General features: G+C 33.4%; 1 protein-coding gene and 1 non-coding gene across 14 annotated transcripts in view; one reads left to right on the forward strand and one right to left on the reverse strand.

Annotated features, from left to right (window-relative positions):
- Positions 1-2,838: 2,838 nt before the first annotated feature.
- CHD9 (chromodomain helicase DNA binding protein 9) overlaps positions 2,839-21,659 on the reverse strand; it is a 179,429-nt gene continuing 160,608 nt past the window's right edge. For all 13 annotated transcript variants that reach the window (XM_063113136.1, XM_063113144.1, XM_063113143.1 and 10 more), the window contains 6 exons: positions 21,104-21,272; positions 14,764-14,903; positions 14,252-14,473; positions 10,943-11,071; positions 8,105-8,209; positions 2,839-6,217 (listed from right to left, as the gene is read on the reverse strand). In XM_063113136.1, coding sequence (XP_062969206.1) covers positions 5,330-6,217; positions 8,105-8,209; positions 10,943-11,071; positions 14,252-14,473; positions 14,764-14,903; positions 21,104-21,272 — 1,653 coding nt within the window. In that variant the 3' untranslated portion in view covers positions 2,839-5,329. The remainder of the gene's footprint in view (positions 6,218-8,104; positions 8,210-10,942; positions 11,072-14,251; positions 14,474-14,763; positions 14,904-21,103; positions 21,273-21,659) is intronic.
- On the forward strand, positions 15,441-15,572 carry LOC134389847 (small nucleolar RNA SNORA51). The gene has a single exon (XR_010024805.1). It is a non-coding gene; the product is annotated as a small nucleolar RNA SNORA51 (small nucleolar RNA).

Raw genomic sequence — 21,659 nt, forward strand, 5'->3', positions numbered from 1 at the left:
GTTATATAACAGACAGTGTGTAAAGAACATGAGCAGTTAATCCATAACAGAAGAAATACAAATGGCCTTATAAAAAAAGATATGGAAAGTTTTATATTACTACTACTAAAAAACCCCAAGAATTTATTTTTTTACCTATTACATTGGCAAAGATTAAAAAAAAATTACAATGCCCAGTGTTAGCAAGGATACATAGGGAAGGAGGTAGTTTCATGCTTTGCTGTTGGGGTATAAAATAATACAATCTTGCTGGTTTTAAAATTTAAACACTATTTCATTCCTAGATATTTATTCTAATGAAAGAATCATAAATGTATGCAAAGACTTAACTACACATTAGTGTTTAAATAACCCCAAACTGAAAAATATCTAAATGTTCAATAATTGGATATTAAATAAATTATAATAATCTATATAATAGAATATTAGAAAGCCCTTAAAAATGTTGTGGAAGATTCTTTAATGATATGGAAAGATTACCATGATATAGTAAGTGAAAAAAGCAGGTTACAAAATGATATGTACAGAGGCTGGCTGGTTAGTTCTGTTGGTTAGAGTGTGGTACTGATAACACCAAGGACCAGGGTTTGATCCCTGTACCAACCAACTGCCAAAAAAAAAAAAAAAAAAAGCCCCACAAAGAAATGAAACAATAAAACATATGTACATTATAACTTCATTCTTATTAAAATTATTTGTAGTATGTACATGCAAAAAAAACTGAAAGGTTAACAATTATCTTTGAATGTCAGCATTGTGAGGGGTTTTGTTTACTTTGCACCTCCCCTCCTTGAATTTTCTGTAATATGTATGTCTTATTTTTCACTAAGAAAAAAGAATGTTAATTTTAAAAATCAAGATATTATTTTTGCCTATTAATTTGGCAAAGATTATTTAAAAAGGCAATACACAGTATTGGTAAGGATTTGGGGTAAATGGGCGTGCACATAATGTATTCTGCTAATGGTAGTATGAATTGCTGCTAATAGCTTCATTATAAACTTGGCAACATAAACCAAAATCCTTACAAGCAGAGAAGTATTTTCAGTTCTAGGAATTAAGCACATGATTAGGGATACATGCAAAAATGCACATATAAACCCAAATATTCATTTTTAAGTACATGATTAAATAAATTACATCTGTATTCGCCAATACTATGTATTAAAAATCACATTGCCAGATTCTTATTGACATAGGTCCATATATTAATGGTGGTACACTAAATATTATGTACCATATAATACTGATTTAATATAAAAATTTATTAGTTTCCTAAGACTGCCATAACAAATCACCACAAACTAGGTGAGCAACAGAAATTTATTATCCCTCAGTTTAGGACAGAAGTCCAAAATCAAGGTATTGGTAAAGTTGGTTCCTTTTGGATGCTCTGAAGGAGAAGTCTGTTTCTCGCCTCTCCCCTAGCTTCTCGTGGTTGCTGGCAATCTTTGGTGTTCCTTGGCTTATAGTTACATCACTCCAATCTCTGCCTCCTTTGCCGCAAGGCCTTCTTCTCTGTGTGTCTGTGTATCCTCTCCTCTTCTTTAAAAGACAACAGTCATTGAATTTAGGGCCCACTCTAATCCAGTATGACCACAATTTAACTTTGCATCTGCCAAGACCCTATGTCCAAAATAAGGTCACATTCTGAGATTCTGCATTGACAGAGGTTTTTGGAGGACACTATTCAACCCACTACATGTATGTAACATACATGTAGAAAATATTGTAAACTTACCCTATCTCTGGGTAAATTTACAAATGATTTAAGTATTTTTGTGCTTTTCTGCATTTTAAAATAAATTATGTAGTGGAGTTGCATTTATACATAGGTTAAGTTCTACACTTATTATATACAGTAAATATTGTGTGTAGTAAAAAAAATTCTTTTCCTTCGTATAGCTCACAAAATACCAAATACATCATTTTACATATAGTGTATCCTAGGGGCTGGCCAGTTAGCTCAGTTGGTTAGAGTGTGGAGTTATAACACCAAGGTCAAGGGTTCAGATCCCCATACCAGGCAGCTGCAAACAAAACAAAACACATAGTGTATATTCTCTCAAAAACATCCAACATAGCCAATTCATTCTCCAGCACTGGAATAAACTACTGTTCCTTTGAGTGAGTACTAGATAAAGTAGTTGGCTTGTGTTTATATACTATATTATACAAAAAAAAAAAAAAAAAAAAAAAAGAAATGGGTTCAAGTTAAATGAGTGTATGACAAGACTCCACTGTTTTACTTTGCAATTAGAGGAAAAACTATTTTCTTTATACGAAAACTACCAACCACGGCAATGAGTTAGAAAAAAACTGTTAAGACCAAGGAAAAAAATAATTATTGATTTCCAATAATTCAGAGGTTAAGGCAATATCTCTGAATCTTTCTGGATTTTTTAAAGGTCCAGGGGAAGAAGACTTAAGAAAATATTTAATGTTTGGCATGAGGTGGAGATTGGGCTGAACAATAAGGGTTCCAAAAAAGAAGCTTTTTTAAAATTTGCAAACATCATTATCAGTGGGCCAACAATGAAATTAAATGAAAATGAAAAATTGGTAACCTTTAAGATGATATTGAAGATATAATTATAGCCAATTTCTGTCTTTTTAAAATTCTTCTAAAGTACAGTTTCCTCTTAAAGATTTATAACTATTCCTTCTTTCATCACTGGAATAAGATAAATTATATATAAAATTCAATTAAAGTATTATCATGTACAGAGGCTGACATCATGGGTAGTCAAAGAATATGTTTAATAAAAAATAATTAAACTTCCATTTGCTCTATAGAACATCATAGAAAGTAATTTAATAAATTACAAATGACTTTAAGACGTTTGCTCAACTACAGAAAGCAAATTCAGACTACACAAAACACAACTGGTAAATATTGCAAATGTCCAAAAGAAAAATTGGACTAAGACTTGAATCATGAAACCTGAAACAAGGGCTATAGATACAAGGCAATAACAGCTATAATTTTTTAGTAACTACCAACACATACTTGGATATCCTTTCAACTGCAACTTTAGTATTATGTAATTCTACTGATTTTTTTCCTTATAACCCTTAACTTTACACAACCATATGTGCATGTTTTCTTTCTTAGGTAATAATTGGACAACTTTTCCACTATCAGTACAAAATAGAAGTGTCTTGAAACCCAAGAGAATGTTTAAAGTTAATATTAGCCTTAATGCTTTGAAAACTGTAATTGCCTTATTACATAGAAAGAGAATCACTAGGATGTTAACCAAATTCATTTGACCATAATTAGGAAAATACTTTATCTCATAAATTTGATATAAATTAGATTTTAGTGACAAGATCTAGAGTTTTTTTTTCTTTCTTTTTTTTTTTTTATTGGGGAAAGAAAGGAGTAAAGATCGTGTGGGTAGAACTAGAGAGAGGAAGGGAAATATGGATCATGTTGAAATACTCCACCAGGAAACTAAGTTAACTGTGTTTGAAAAACTTTGGCTATCTCATAGGTGTATTCTAGTTAAACAAAAGTGCAATACTGCAAAGGGAAGATACTAAATATGTAATATATCATTTTCATGATGAGGAATTACTACCCACTTCTGGATGGGCATTATAGTGACTATTGCTAAGACATTGCATAAAGGACTATCAATTCAAAGAACTATTTTGGGAAAATACAAAACTCAATACAATCCCAATGGAACTTGTATAATTTTGCAGATACATATAACACTGTCTTTCTAATTAGGGGTTAGTTATTTTACATACAGAAACGTAATTTACTGGTAAAGGTCTTGGAAAACCTAATATAATCACTTAATTCATGACAAAGCAACAGTTTTATCAAAACATACTGAAAATTATTTTTGCTGTAGGAGAGAACTGGAGTACTTCCCCCCCTAAATTTATGCTTTTCCAAACTTTATCACTGATTAATTAGAGTACCATAGAAATGCTAACATATCTCCTTAGAATGTAAATATTTTTACGTCCAATTCAGTTCTAATTGTTTCATATGTATGTTTAGGTGAACCTGGACCTTGTCAGAATAATAGCAGCTTTAGCAGGAGAAATTGTATCACAAATCAATATCAGACAAATTTTACATGGTAAAGGGTTCTAAGAAATTGAACAGAAGCCTTGGGCTTCATTTTTGTGGTTTACAGGTATAACTTTTTGAGATTATTCAAAGTGCATTTTCACAATGGGCAACTAAGTATATTTAATATAAACCGATAACTCAACACTGATTCTGGGCAACACTTAGTCTGCTTACACCTAGAAACTGAAAATGAATTTAGGTTATCTTCATATTACTTTACCACTATTATCTGTTAATTTTGGAATATTTCCATGACATAAAACACAAATAGAAATCTACACAAATAAAGCAAACAAACAATTTCTTTTACATGAAGTATGCTGTGTTGAAAGTTCTTTTCAGTGGCATTTCATGAGTTTGCCTTTTCTGAACCCTGGAAACAGACATTACTCATCTGAGACATAATTATTTCTAATAGGAGGCCAAACTTTGAAAAGTTAAAAATTAAGTATGTCTATAGGGTGCCAAAGTCACACGACACAGGATTTTTTTATGACTTAATTTTACTGACATCCAAATTAAGCTCAGCAAAAAGCAAGTCATATTTCTTGCCAGATTAACATGATATTATAGGATGTGTTTAAAAAACCCCTGAAAACAAGTATAGAATTAGAAACGAATGTAAACTTCCTAAACTAACTCAGCTGAGGTAACAGGTAGCCAGTTAAATTGGCTGATTGGGAAACTTATTTCTTCTTTAAAACGTACTTGTACCTGAACTGGAAACATCAGCAGTGCATCACAACACTAGAGCATTTTCATGTAATTAAAGCAATGGATGGTGATGTAGATTCTACAGCTTTCATGACATTCATTAGCTGCCCAAATTATTGCTGAGTTTTGATCTGTAAATTATAGGTGTCAAGGAGGCTGTAAAACTATATTCAAATTAAATCAGTAATATGCATAAAGTATTCTGTGTTCACTGCAAATATATTAAATATACAACTCTCATTGAGCATAATTTTCATAAAATTAACCCCCAACAAAATTATAATGCCTTTTGTTGTAATTTTACACCTTTATGTATTTGATAGTACATATGAGTTCAGAAACTTATGAATCTTAAGAAATATTACATGCAAAACGTCTCTGAAAGCAGTTTGCACTTCTAAACAAATAACTGAAATGTTCGGTCAGTAAGTTATTGATGCACTCAACACTGGGTATTTACAATTAATAATTAAAGGAAAAAAATCCAAAATCAGTTCATAATTTAAGTGCAGAGTCTGGGAATCAGTCTTCATTACTAGAATCTGAATCCTCAGATGATGATGATGTACTATCAGATCCAGATGAAGCATCAGCTTTCTCTGAACCCTCATCTGTGCTGTTTTCATTGAGAGGACTTGGTTCAGTTTCTCCTTTGTCTTCCTGATCTCTAACTCTGGAATCTTTTTCCTTTACTTCTATAGACTTAGACGAACCTAAGTCACTGTTTTTGTTTTTCTGTACATCAAAAGTATTGGACTGGGACAAAGTTGGAATATGAAGATTAAGGCTTGGAGTGAGAAGCATCCCTGGATAAAGTATATTAGATAGTAATAATGGGTTAAGAGCTAATGGGTTGGCAGCTGCAGCTGTATTCAATGCAGCAGTCGAAGACGTTGAAGGAGAACTTGACACAGAGTTTTCTCCACCATTCTCTGAACTTTGGCTCTCTGTCCTTTCTTTTTTTCCTTCTAGCTCTTTAGAATCATCTCCCTTTTTCTCTTCTGTCCCAGATTCTGTAGGCTTTGTTACAAGCCCTCCCATGCCCAGCAGACTTGGTAATCCCGCCATTCCTGACAACAGCATGGGGAACATAGCAGCCATGTTTTTAGCTTCTCCTCCAGAAGAAAGGCCAGCAGGCATTCCCATTAGCCCTGCAGTTACTTGCAGTGACTGCAAGTTTTGTAGGTTTTGTTGTAAGGCCTGAAGAGTTGTGAGATCCACACCTGGAAGTAATCCATTGGCTAACAAAGGATTGCGTGAAACACTGGTAGCAGTGGCAGTGGCAGCTGCTGCTGCTGCTGCTGTGGCCTTTGCAATTCCACTTTTAGGCCGTCTCCCCCGCCTGCTTACTTCCTCTCTCACGACAGGACCAGTGAGAATACGTTCATACATACTTTCTGGAAGAAATCCCTGGAAGAAATATATATTTATCAATAATAGTTACATGAAAATAAAATCAATAGCTATTAGTTTATCACAGGCATAACCCATTAAAAATAGGTTATTTGTAAACTTATTCTGTATTGATGTGCAATAACCAATTATGAAAGAGATAAGAGATAACCTAATTTTATTTTAAGTAGTGGCTTGAAACAGCTCTCATTTTTTTTTTTTTTTTTCACTACTTGGTATGTGGATCCAAACTCTTAACCTTGGTTTTATAATACTGCACTTGAACCAACTGAGCTAACTGGCCAGCCCCCCCTTCTCATTTTACCATAGGATAAGAGAGTAGAAAGAAGCCTTTAGCCTTCCTCCATATTGTGAGTCATAAGTTTATAGAATATTTCTAGAATACATAAGGTTCATGGGTACTTCTATAACCCTTATATGTTTCATATCACCACTCGTTCTAAAAGACCAGAGAAGTGGCCACCTTCTAATCTGGAAGAAAATAAGGAAAAGATAGGGGAAGTAAGTGAAATGTTATAGTTATAACAAGATGCTCCATATGAATCTTTTGACTGTCACTTTGAGAATAAGGGAGATAGAGCCAAGCTGAAAAAGATGCTCTAAGGGGGAATGATGAGTTGGTTCAAAACAGCAGCAGCACCTGCAGATTGAGAACCATCAAGCCCAGGACAAAAGAGAACAATTTATGCTACTTTCATGTAATTCTCCCATGATTTTCTGGGGCTCAAAACTCTTTAGAAGTTTAAGGAGTTTAGAACCTCTGGACCAGCATCATCTAGTAGGAATATAATACAATCTACATATGTAATTTTAAATTTTCCAGTAGCTACCCTAAAAAAAGGTAAAATAGAAATAGGCGACAATTTTAGTAACAGTCTATTTAATACAACATAACCAAAATATTATCACGTCAATATAATATACTCTATAAAAATTATTGATATATTTTACATTCTTTTTTCCGAACTAAGCTAGTGTGTATTTTACACTTACCAAAACATCTTAATTGAGGCCGGCCACATTTCAAGTGCTCAATAGCCACATGTGCCTAGGGACTACCATTTGTGACAGTCAGCTCCCGACAGTGATTTAAGGAAATAATCATGGGACTACCTGTTTACTTTGTTTTGATCAACTTATTTTTTCTCTTTACAAAGGCATTAGGGCTCATTCCAGAAAACATGACAACAAAAAATACAAACAAAAAAATCATCTATAATCTCACCATTCAGTGATAACCATTGCTAACATTTCAGGATGTGTTCTTCTATTTTCTCCTTGTGCCTTTATACACATTCTACAATACTCCCACCTCCCTTTCTAAAATAAAAAAATAGAATCATACTGAACTTAGTTTTATAGCCTACCCTTTTCATTTGCACACTTGTAGAAATAATAAATATTATTTATTCACCATTTATCATATGGGTAGGTTTGACTATTCCAAGAACTTAACTACTACCATATTTAATATACTGTGACCTTTTTCTCCCTTGTCATTAGAAGTTCTTAAGATATAAATTTTAAAATAATTGTAGTTTTCCAATATATGGATGAACCATTAATTTATTCCCAATCTTTTACCACTATACCATGATGAATATTCCTATATATATTTCTATGCCCACATATTTGGTTATTTTTTGTGACACTATTCAAACAGTATCTTAGAGGTTAAAATAAAAACAAGTCAGTACACATTGATTTTGCATTCTAACTCAACAAGCATCTGAAAAATTTCCAACATATTCTGCAAAATAAAAATTGTGAACTAAAAAATACTTTGTCACATGTTCATGAAATATTTTATTAATTCTTAAAATTTAATCTAAGATTTAATAATTTTAAAAATGATGTATGAGTCTGTATTTGTGAAATACTCACAGATTGCTTAACAACATCTCCCCATTCAGGAGCTACTCCATATTCTGAGTTTTCTTTTAGGAATCTACATAAATCTTTCAAAGGGGGAGCAAATGCACCTCCAACCTGTAAATGAAAAACAGATTGTTAGATACTTAGAAACTGTTGAATATGTAGCTATTTCTTGCTTTTATTCTGTGCTCTACAGAGTTTATTTCTTTAAAATGCATATTTTTGAACCACCTTCAACAACCTTTATGATTATATGAGGACACTTCAAAAAGTTCATGGAAAAATAGAATTAAAAGATAATATCACTCTTTCCATGAACTTTCTGGTAACCTTGTATTAAAAAGGACCAACACAACCCATGTGAGTTATTGATAAACAATATAAACATGTGGTAATGTAAATTTTAAATGTTTTAAGTAGAATAACTAGAAAAATAAAATGAGTAGCTACCATTTACTGTACACTTACTATGCTGGATAGGCAGTATAGCCTAGTTAAGAGTACATCCTTTAGAGTAAGACTTATCAGCTATGTGAACTCGAACAAATTAGTAAATTTCTTTGAGCCTCGGTTTTCTGATCTGTAAAATGGGGATAACAATAATACTTCCCTCATAGGATTTTATGAAGAGACAGTTCAAGTGTTTTAGAATAATCCTGACACATCAGAAATATGTTGTTGATGTTATTATCACATGCCAAGTATTGTACTAAGGACTTTAAGTGTATAATTTATTTTAGTTCTCTCTATATCCTTTTGAGATAGTATTATTTCTATATTTCAAATGAAGGAACTGAGCCTCAGAGAAATTATATAATTTGCCTAAATTCAGCTAGTAAGTGTTAGGGTCAGGATTAAAACCTAGGTCTCAAAAACCCATACTCTTATCTGTTATGTATATTGACAACCTAAAAGTATGAAATTATACCTATCCTTTGTATGTAAAAAGTGACATAACTAACCAATCATAAGTAAATTTGAAAAAACCCCCACTCCCTATAATAATTAGTATGACATTGACACAATATTTTGAAATTTAAATCAAGAATATTAGATTTGGACAAATGATTTAGACCTACCAATTTAATTTCCCTCTGGAGACAACAGATATTTCTTGAGTAATGAATTCTTCCACACTCCTTTGAATGAATACATGGTATGTATATGTTGATAAGATATAGGCAGGGTTTGATATGGTCAGTTATATTACCTATAGTATTCTTATCTAGTATTCTTTACTTAGTTTCTGTAATTTCTGTTGCCTTCTCCTTTTTATTATCCCCTTCATTAAACCGTCCTATGGGTTTATGGAGATTCACTAGGTAGATTCTTTTCCTTAGTAACTCATCAATCCTTAAGCCTGTACCCTAGAGACTCAAGACAATAAAGAACTCTACAAATTAAGGGAAATGAACAGGCCCCTCATGAGATTACCACAATTAAGACTGAAATTTAGAAGGTTTAATATTAAACCTAACAAGTAAAAACTCAAACCTCTTCCATTTCCTTAAAACTGGCTAAGACAAATTCATTCCTAATGTGTAGTAATGGGGATTTTTGGTATAAAATATAGTGCAAAGATAAGTAACAATCTATGCAAGCACAAAATTAAGTTAAATGCTACTAAAATGTCACCCTGTTCTTCCTCTAAGACATCTATGCTATCACTTTAAAATACTAACAAAAGCTGAATAAGCTATCTCTACAAGATTAGGGGAGAATTAGTATTTATTTTAAATACTGTACACAACAATATTAAAACAACTGTTATTTTAAAAATAGTTTTCTTCTAATTCCAATATTTCTTATGAGAAATTCAAATATTTTTATGTATTTTTATCCTAGCAGTGAGGGCATTTAACACAGAGCAAATCAGAACCAGGGAATTAACATGACCTATATAAGTTGATTTAGTTTGTGAGTGGAAGAACTCAATGAGAAATTTGCTGTTTTTACCGGAGCCCATTTTTTTTCTTTCTTTCTTTTACTGCTTGTTCATCAGAATAAAAAACAGTGTCTCAAAGCTGTACATTTACAAAAGGGTATTACAAGTCTCTATCATTTGCTTTGTGAGGTAAAAGAGATATATACCCATCCAAATGTAAAACAAACAATTTGGGGAAACAAATGTTGAGTCATATCTACTTCAGAAAAACCTCAACTTTTACCATTCATCAATCAGCCATGAGTCTACAAGGTACCTGTGTTTAAGACATTCTACTTCTATCTACTGGAAAATTACGTAATATTCTGATTTTGATTGAACAGGACACTAAGGTTATCTGATGAAAGCTGTAGTGATAAATATATAAATTTATGATGGCTTTGATATGAATGGTGTCCCCTTTGATCGAGGTTTGCTTAACCTTTGCATTGACATTTTTGGATTGGTATTGTGGGGAGGTTGTCCTATGTACTACAGGAAGTTTAGCAGCATCTCTGGCTTCTACCTACTAGACAAGAGTAGCATCTTTCCCCTGCCCACTACCTCTTCATGTCACTGAGCTGTAGCTACCAAAATGTCTTTAAACATTACCAAATGTCTCCTGGGGGGCAAAAATTACCCCTTGATGAGAATCACTGCCTTAAATGTAGTACCCTTATGCGGCGCACAACCATATGCAATGGCACTGCTTAGACACAGATACGTTAAGTGACTTGCTCATTTCATTTAATAGCTTAGCCAGTCATGTGGGATTTGAAATTAGAGTGCATAAAATTATAGTCCATATCTCTCCCAACAAATCTGCTAGGTTCAACACATTTCTACATCTGTTAATGAAATAGCATTCTAGAGATCTCAAATAATAAATTAATACAAAAGATTGACAACAAATGTATAAATACCTTTCTGGCATTTCTTCTGTTAATCAGCTGAACACGTTCTTCTCCAGTAAGACTATTAACATCTAGTTTATTAGGATTTCTGCAACGATGCCTTTTTTGTTTGGGCCTTCCCTCATGAAGCTGCACTCTCTAAAATACATAGATATGTCTTTAAAATATTTACCTGTGTAAAACTATTCAAAATATTACAAATAAGCTGATCCAAGTAATTTAATTTTATATGATATGAAAGCATTTACCCTTTAGTTATTCACACTTTAAAAATATTTAAACTTTAGCACTGGCCGGTTAGCACAATTGATTAGAATGTGGCGTTGTAACACCAAGATCAAGGATTTGGATCCCTGTACTGGCAAGCCATCAAAAAGTAAATAAAATGCAATTTTAATTTTAATAAAAAATATTACATGTATTTTCTCTTCAAATTATACATTTAAAAATTATTCAAGGCCAACACAATGATCACAATTATGGCTCTAGATGAAAGCAGGGTCCTTCCATTTGCTTCTGAAACAAGCCAAGACTTTGCTAGTTCTTTCCTTAAATGCTCTCAAAGACCACAGTATTCCTAGAGTGATACCTGAAGGGATTAGCAATGATGCTGGAGGATTTTCCTCTAAATTGTATAGTTCTTTACTTTTTCTTCTGATAAACTTCTCCTGAAATTTATCTGGAGAAACTTACCAGACTTTCCCTGCACTGTGACAATTTATAATTTGTACTAGTGGCTTTCATTTCTCTTCATCTCATTAATAGTTTTTCTTATCGCTTCACATGTAATACTCATAATACTAAAAGGTATTATTCTTATTTTACAACTGGGGAATCAGAGAGGTTCTCTTCCTGAAAGGTCATACAGCTAGCAAGTGGCAGAAGCAGATTAAGAACTCATATCTGGCAATAAAAATAAAAAACTTTCCATCGACCATAGTACTTATCTCTACAACTGTTAACAAAGTGGGCTTGATGGTTGTAGCCATTTCCAGCCAATCAGAATTCAAAGAAAATAATGCTCAAACTCTTCAGCTTGGCATACCAGTCACATCGCAACCCAAACCTATTCAGCTCACCTTTTCTATTCATTTACTATTACCCCACTCACACACCCACATCCTCTAGAATATCAAACTAGTCATTGTTTTATGTATATGCCTTATAGTTGTATCCTCTTTTAATTCTATTCATAATTGTCCTATGATGTCTAGAATATCCTCCCCTTGTCTTAACCTGGTCAATGCCTCCTTATTCTTTATTCATCCACCAGCGAAATGTCAACTCTGTTTTCTTTCTATCTTTCCCCAGATACTTTACTCTGCCTAGGCAGAGTTAATTGGTTTTATATCTGTTCTCATGGCACTTTATACATACCTCTGTAATAGTATATTCTACTCCATGTTATAAGTATTTAGCTATAGAGATACCACAATAGAGTATGAAATCCAATAATCACTAATGTAAAGCATCCTTGGAAAAGCATTATATGTTATATTCTTTACCAGAACAAATGCCACCTTTTAAAAATATGTTTTTAAATCTTAATAATGAAGTTATACATAACATTATGATAAAAGGTTTATTTGCAGTGAAAATGATAAATGGATACAAAGATTTAAAAAGTTAATAGACTTTTTTTTACAGTGATAAGAGAAACGTATGAAAATCCTTCAGAGACTAGAGACAATGTAAGTGCCACGGGGGCAAGAACTTTATATTGTTCACTGTTATATCTTCAATCCCTTAAAATTGAAACTAGCACATGGTAGTAACTCAAAAATTTGTTGACTGAATAAATAAATGTGATTTTCTAACATGTTAAGAAATTATAGGGTTAAACTAATAATTCTCATTATTTTTAGAATTGCGATATTCATTCTGTGATTACCCATTATATTTAGTGAAAAACCCTCCCCCTGTAATTGTAAGGACAGATTTGGCATTTTTTTTAAAGCACAAGGAATTGAATAAAAATTTGAGAATTTGTGGCATCTTTTGAGTAAACTAGGGATATGAAGGGCATCCAAAAGCCAAGACTGAGGCTCTCTGTTTTAGACTACCAGGTTGTTCCTTGGTGACAACAGCAGCAATATAAAATACTGGAACTAAATATTATGGATGCAAAGTCCATTCGAGGGACTAGGGCTTTTATGGTTTCTTTTTATGAAAAAAATAACAAGGCAATTTTTTCTGTTAATAAAATAATAATCACTTTATATTATACATTTTAGTTTTCAAAATATTTTCATTTTTTAATCATAGATTCAATACGTATTTACATGGAATTAGATACTATTCTATGTATCAGGAATTATGTTCTTAGTCCTAGGGATACAAGGGTGAATAGGACATAGTCTTTAATAAGGCCATAGGGTAGCATGCAGCTTCACTTGGGTTATCTATTTAATCTTCATAATGGAGGCATATAGAACAGGCCTGCTAACTTCACTGTATAGAGGATACGCCTTTATTCTCTTACCTTATAAAGTACACATAAATGATAAGAGATACACAAAATTTGGTACATTAGTGTCTGATAGTGAAGTACTAGAAAAATCAAATAATAGATTTCTATGAATGAGAAAGCCACATGCCAATAAGAAGATAGTAAGTAGGCAGTATTTCAAAAGATAAGGAGAATGCAAATAAAAAATACCGATTCTCATCTTTGATTAATGTAAACTTGTTATGCACCTGGAGGGACAGAAGCTGTACTCTTACAGCTTGAAGAGCTTAACAGTAGTAGTTTGAACACTGGATTTAAGACTTTATTTGCTGTGTGGCATTGGACTATTTACTTAAAACTTCAGTGCTTCAATTCCTTTATCTATAAAATAGTTATAATAATGTCAATCTAATAAAGTTGTTATGTTAAATGGGATAATACATATTAAGTGCTAAGTATAATGGTAGGCACATTGCTAAATTTCAATAAATGTTTACTACGATCCTTATTATTTTATTTTATTTATTTGGCAGCTTCTGGTATGGAAATCTTACCACTTGACCTTAGTGTTTATTATCATTTTATAAATAAACTCCTGAGAGAAAGGATTGAATATTTTATACCTCTGGGTCTAACATAGTACTCAGTACTGATTTTTATTATTAAATACTTGTTGAATGCAGAATGGAAAAATGAAAAATGGCACTGTACTGTATCATGGGAAAGATGATAATTTGTTCTTCTACTAATTTTCCTAAATCTTAGAAAGAACACATATTTAGCATCAGTGGATGAGAATTTATGCTTCATTATTACAGGTTTGATGAGTCAGAAATAATATATACCAAGATTTTTAAGGTATCACCTACAGGAATAAATGCTCCTAAATCTTCCACATAACCTGGGTGTTCCTTAAGCCATTTTTCCAAATCCTTTCTCTTGGGTGCATCATCTCCTGCAAGTCTTGTCCCATCTTTCAGATTAATAACTGGAACTGGACTTTCTGTATCAGGAATTCCTTGAGGTTGAGTGTAGGATAGTGCTGGATTTATCCCTGTGGAAATCTGTGAGTTGGTTAAGCCTAAAGTAGCCTGTAGAAAAACAAGAAAGGAAATTTTTATTTCCATGCTTTATCATTCTAATTTTGGTCCAATGAAACAATTCTTTTTGAAGAGGAAAAAAATAAGTTGTTGCTTAAAATTCTGCTGAATCTTTTAAACTTAAAATTTTCATGAATTTTGGCCAGTGTCAGATTCAACTAAGATACAATCTATAACTATATAGTATACTTCTTTCTCACAAAACAGCAATATTGTACATATTTACCAGGACTGAATTTTGGACTCTAGCATCAGTAGTTTTTCAGTATTGCTTTACTTACATGATTAGGTGGTTTACTTCTGTTAAAAAAGAGGATGTCAACACCTTCTACATTCTTCCTCCTTCCCCGCCTTTTTTTGATGACAGGTTGGTCGTCTAATATCACTCCATTGGCACCAAGGTTTGATTGAATGGAAGTACCTAATCAAATTAAAAATGCAAAATAGTGATAAAAATTTAGTTCTTAAATAAATTGAAAGTAATCATTTTCCTAAATACATGGAAGTGTAGTTCTTATTTTATATATCTAAATCAAGAAATTCTTAGACTAAAAGAATTACTAATCCCTTTACTAAATCAAAAACTAGGCTAATTGTCATCTAGGCCTCTTTCAAATTTTGACTTGTCTTCTCAGTTTCCCCCCCTCGATATTCACATACCTTCTCTTCCTTCCTCTTTCACAGGAAGAAGCATGCCTTTCTCTTGTCCAAGATAAACCTTTCCCCTTTCTTTGAACCCATTAATTTCTACATTTTCTAAAAGCTTATTTTTATCATTTGTCTCTGCCAAAATGTCTTTTTGTATATTAGATTCTTCTTCTCAAATTAAAAATATGGCCTACCTCAAACAAAAAATAAACTTCTTTTGGCCTTTTTGTAACCCTAAAACTTTTGAAAGACTGGTCTCTATTGTGCTCCTTTTTTTCACAACCAAGTTGTTTTTCAGTTTCTCACAGTCCACCTCATGGTGCTTTCCACAGGTTGTGTTCTTACACTGACTGTATAGAAAGAGGAGGCAGAGTAAACCTACCCCATGTACACCTCAGCCCAGGCCCTATGCTTGGTCTGGATTGTGAATAGGGGGACATGGTTTAAAAAAAAAAAAAAAAAAATTTCTAACAGTCCATTCCTGCTCCAACCTACTTGTGGTATTTTCTTGAAGATCACCAATAACTTTTTAGTTCCCAAATTAAACTGACCTTTCTTATTTCAGTAGGCAGTCAATAAAAAATGTTTGTAAGAGGCATGAATGAAACAATTCCATGCATTCAGTCATTTTTTCCAATAAATAAGTATTTACTAAGTGGATATGTAACAGGCAGCATGATGGTTCATATCAAAGATGAATAAGATACTGTTCCTCAAAGAGTATATAATTGTGAATTCTCTTAAGAGAAAATATTATTAAGGGTGGTAGATATCTATCTATCTATCTCTCTATCACCCTTAATAATATATATATATATCACCCTTAATAATACACATATTTGGCAGATGGCCAGTATGGGGATCTGAAACCTTAGACCTTGCTGTTACAAGGCGGTGCTGTAACCAATTGAGCTAACTGGCTAGCCTGAGATGTTTGTTTAAAACAGTTCACATGCTTGTAGTGAGAAATGCATGTTCGATCATTCAAGGAGAACTTATAGAGCAAGTCCTGTGTGTTCCTGAATAAGGTATTGCCCTTTGGTTGTCTGTGTAACCTTATGGAAGTCACTTGCCTTCCTCCCATCTCAGTTTCAAAAGGTACCTTAATTCATAATGTAAAGAATAAGTAATCACAATGACTAAAAGTCACTTTCGCATGTATGAAAGTACTACAGGAATTGGACACAACACTTTGGGGAAAAAACGCTTTCATAATGTCCATATACTGAATTTCATTATAATTTGATTAACAAAATATTGTGAATATGATGATTTGAAAATACTTTCACTGTAGTACATTTTAGCAGTAATAGAATAACTCTCTTAATGTACAACTTTTAAAAGTACCATTCTGTTTCATAAGAACTTCTCATGGCTTCCTATTCTAAGGTAAATAGACTGCCTTGCATCAACCCCCAACACCTGCCCTAGAGCTCAATTTTTGATGCATTCTAGAATTTAGATTCACCTCTCCTAAACAGGCTCTAATCTTGTACCTATATCTATCTCTCCAGTAAAAATTTATATGATAGTTAGGTCAGTCTTATCACAAAACCATACTATTTTACTCACATCTAGTCTCTGGTTTATGCTATTCCCTGCCACTCTTCTACCCCTCCCACCAACCCTATTTTCCAGAAAGACCATTATCTAATCTTATCAAATCCTATTCAGGTCATCTCTTCACAGGACTTTGCCTAAGTTTCTAGACATCAGTGACTTTTCTCTTTTCCAACATTTATTAATTATAAGCTAAAATATATTGTCCTGTTTTCCAATGTATTGTCTATTATTTTAATGTGTAGGTCTAGTCTACCAAGCAACTGAAAGGCAGAGAAAGTGTCTTACATTTCTTTTACTTTCCCTTTAGCACTGTCCCTGTGCTACATAACAAAGAGAAGTAGTTAATATAATCTACAGAAAAACACTTTGTATACATACCAAGTGCACGTTCATAAACATATCCTACTTGGCCAGTTCTTTGTACTAATTATATACTACCCTGACTTATTTATGAAAATAATTTTAATAAACATTACCAGTTCATTTTAAGCTAGAATCCAACATGGAAAATTTAACTTTATAAAGTCTGTGTTGTCTTTATCTTACATGTAACTATAGCAATATTAAAAATAGCCTCTTTCTATTGAAAGCTTACTAAGTACCAGATACTGGACTAAGTTTTACAAATACTATCTTAAATAATCAAAAACACAACAAAAACACAGAGGTATTATTAAGCCCTTTTTACAAATGAGATCAGAAACATTAAGTCACTTGCTTAGTATCCTAACAGGTAGTGAATGAGAGAATTCAACCTGAGCTTGCTTGGGTTTGCCATCCCTTACATACTATTCCAGGCAGCTTATGAAATGGGCTCTTAAGTTTTATCCTCTTGTTATAATCTATGCTATTTTATCCTCCTTTACTAATTAAATTATATTACATCTGGTATCTTTATTCAAGGCTTTTGGATAAAATTCGAGGAGTAATCACATAAAAATAAAAAAAGACATAGCTGATGGAGTTTGTATGTGTTGTCCCGGCCAAAACTCATGTGGAAATTTGGTCCCCAATGTGGCAGTGTTGGAAACTGATTGAGTCATGGGGGCAGATCCCTTATGAATGGTTTAATGCTCTCCTTGGGGGAGGGGGAGTAATGAGTGAGTTCTTGCTCTATTAGTTCCCCCGAGAGCTTGTTGTTTAAAAGACCCTGGCACCTCCTCTCTGTATCTCTCTTGCTTCCTCTCGCCATGTGATCTGCTTGTACCCACTGGCTGTCTGCTGCTTTCCGCCATGAGTAGAAGCAGCCTGAGGCCTGTGCCAGATGCAGCTGTCCCAGAATCATAAGCCAAATAAACCTCTTTCCTTTATAAATTACCCAGTCTCAGGTATTTCTGTTATAGCAACACAAAACAGACTAATATAACAGCCTTAGGAAATAATTTCAATAATAACCTCTGTTAAACATCTAATGCTAAAATCTGTGAGTACCTAATTTTAACATCTGTTTAGCATCTGACTGTGTGCCATGCTCTTTGCCAGCCACTTTACATAGTTGTTTTATTTAATCCACTCAACATCACCTCTCTCCTTTCCCCCATCCCTCATTTCACAAACAAGAAAAGTAAGGCTCAAAGATGTTAACAGATTTCCCAAAAGTCATATAGGAAGACAGATCCAAATTTCACATTTGCAGGTATTAAGTTGGATGAGACATAATGCTTAGATAATAACTACATATAGTGTTACTATATGAAACTTTTAAATATTTTGTACAGCTCCAAAACCAGTGTTACAATTACTATTGATATTACAAGTGTACTTCAAAAAGTTTGTGGAAAATGGAATTAAAAGATAATATGAACCCTTCTATGAACTTTAGTTATTTATTTATTTAATTGAAACACAATAGATTGTACATATCTGTTGGGTATCACGTTGAATATCAACACCTGTGTGCAATATGTGATGTTCAAAGTAGGATAATTAGTGTATTCAACATTATACAATGCGATCATTTTTTGTGGCCCATTACCAATTTCTTGCTAACTTCTCCTCTCCCTCTCCCTTTCTCACCTCTGGTAACCTCATTTCTGTTCTCTCCTGATGAAAGTTTAAGGTATTATTGTGATTGTTGTATCTTTCTTCTTTTGTTTTTTACGTATTTGTTTATTTTTTTTTTAGCTCCCACTTATGAGTGAGGACATGTGATATTTCTCTTTGTGTGCCTGGTTTATTTCACTTAACATAATTTTCTCTAAGTTTATCCGTGTTGCTGCAAATGGCAGACTTTCATTCTTTTTTGGCAAAGTAGTATCCATTGAGTATTATATACCACATTTTCCTTACCTAGTTGTCCGTTGATGGGTATTTAGGTGTGAAGACCCCTCATAATAAAAACAGTATTATTTGCCAAAGAATTACTTATAGGTGAAGGCCATACAATAATTTAGGTACAATAGCAATAAAATATTCAGATGACAGAAGTAACAATCCCATTGTAAGAGTTATCAGGGTAAGAGCAGTCATATTATTCAACCTCACTTATGTTGAGCAAAAGAGTCCACAGCTTATCTTCCCCATCTGTTCCCATTTTCTGGTGAAAAAAGAGCTCTTTAATAACAAAACTATCATTGTAAAGCATAATTTGGGGTACTTATATTTCAGTGTAGAAGTATGGTTGATTCATATTTGAACTGCAATTCATACATGTGTGAAAGTCTAATAATTGGAAAATTACACTGAATGGTTAATGAATCCACAAGAGACCAAACTGATGCTGATGAAGCTAAAACAACTAATTTGTAATTAAAAAGTGGTAACAGCAGCAATTGGAAACAGCAATCAATTCAAGACAACACTTCTAATAAAACATTATTTTCCCAAATTGTAGGAATTCCACACACTATATACATGCACAGGAGGAATTCTGAAATGTTTCCAAGTATGGTGACCAGACTTAGTAGAATACTGAAAGAGTCCTTATCCTAGTGTACAAAGAAGGTATAAAGGAAACTGAAGTCATTCATCTGCTTTAAAACTAGAATATTTGGAGATTAGTATACTGTGGTCCACACACTGAGACTCAGTTGACCTTGAGTATCATTCTCAATTCTTGATACTGCACTTTAAGCAGGACACAGATAAATTAAAGTACAACTAGACTTAGATAAAACAAAAACAACATCTAATATATTCATTAATACCTATAGAGCACACAGCACATGGCACCGATTAGGTATTTAATAAATATTTGTTGATTCAAATTGTTAAAAGCTTAGGAGAAATATAGATAATTTCAAGGAGAGATATGATAACTGCTTTCAAAATGTTAAGACTTATCATGTAGCCATAGAGCTAGGTTAATTCTGTGTTGCCTTTATGCCTTTTTGTGACTGGCCGCACCGCGCTCAGCCAGTGAGCGCACTGGCCATCCTTACATAGGATCCGAACGCGCGTTGGGAGCGCTGCTGCACTCCCAAGCGCCGCACTCTCCCGAGTGCGCCACCGGGTTGGCCCACTGTGTTGCCTTTAAAGACAGAACTTCAATCACTGAGAGGAAACTATAGCAAGCAAAATTTACTTCCAAATAAGGAATTTTCTGACAATTAAAGCTGCTTAACATAAAAAGAATTTTTTAAGGTAGTAAGCACCTTGTTCCTGCAAATATTCCATTAGGATAAAAGATTATCCTTCAGAGATCAGTCATAAATAATTCCTGTATGCTGTAGATGCCTGACTTTCTTATTTCTAAAATCTTCCTAAAGCTTCTGGGCCCACTGCCTGAGCAGAAGCCTAGGGGAGCGATGTCCCACACACTGCTGCCCTGGGCCCAGACCCGATCCCTGGAAAGGTCTGCCCCTGTCCCGAGCAGGAGCCAAGGTGGTCTACCACAGCCACCGCCACACCTACTGCCACCACAAGGACAGCTCACCACCACAGGCTAGGGCCAACCTACAGAGAGCCCACCTCATGCTCGACTGCACTGATATAAGAAGAATCACCAGCGGATCCTACAAATAGAGGTGGAAGTCTTTCTCCTCTAGCCCACTCCAGAGTAATAGAAGAAACAAGTGCCCAGCAGATGACCAAACATGAGTTAAAACTTCTCATTTTAACTTCTTGTACCTATCACCATCAATTTGTGATTTAGATGTTTGTTTTTTAATTCATAATATACATTCATATGGAAACACTGTTTTAACTTTTATCTGTATAAAGTTACTTGACAAAATGAAGTTCTACCTAAATATTCAAGCCCATAATATGAAATTGCCTTCTATGCTTTAAAATGTTATATTAAAAGTTCCAATAAAAATTGATTAAGATTTAAAATTAAATTGATTACAGGCTTAAGAGAGGTACCAACATTGAAGTAAAAATGAATTCTTATTATAAGAACTTATAAAAGAGGACTTGGAAATGATAGGGAATATTTTATACCAAGACAATTATTATTTGCATAATCACCTGATACTGGCATAGATTTTGGAAAATTAATAAGGCTCGTCTCTGATGCACTTTGAAGCTCCCGAAGCCGTGTGAGGTACTGCTGTTGCCCCAGAGCACCATCTTCACTATCAAATGGCCTTTTCTGAGCAAGCCCTTGCTTCTGAAATGTCAGCTTCAAACCACCTTCCTGTTAAACAAATACCATTATTAAGGCAGAAACTGTTAAAAAAAAAAACCTTACTGCAGGATATTAAGAGAAATTTTTTTACCTAAAGTGAAGTAAAAACCATGAAACATTAATGAAGTTCTCTTCTCACTGATGAATCAATTGAATAAAACATTTTAAATCAATTTCTATAGTGAATATGACATTTTCTATCTTAATGAAAAAAAATAATCCAGGTACAGTTTTCTTAGCACATTGTAACATTTTCAGCTTTAGACATATGTCTCTATGTACATTATTCATATGACATTTTAGAGGACATTACCCATATTTGAGACACAGAGTAATCAATTATGCTTCGAAAATCATACTAAAAAATTAAACGTTACTGATAAAAAAGCATGCTAG

Source organism: Cynocephalus volans, chromosome 10 (genome assembly GCF_027409185.1).
Source record: "Cynocephalus volans isolate mCynVol1 chromosome 10, mCynVol1.pri, whole genome shotgun sequence".
NCBI lineage: Eukaryota > Metazoa > Chordata > Mammalia > Dermoptera > Cynocephalidae > Cynocephalus > Cynocephalus volans.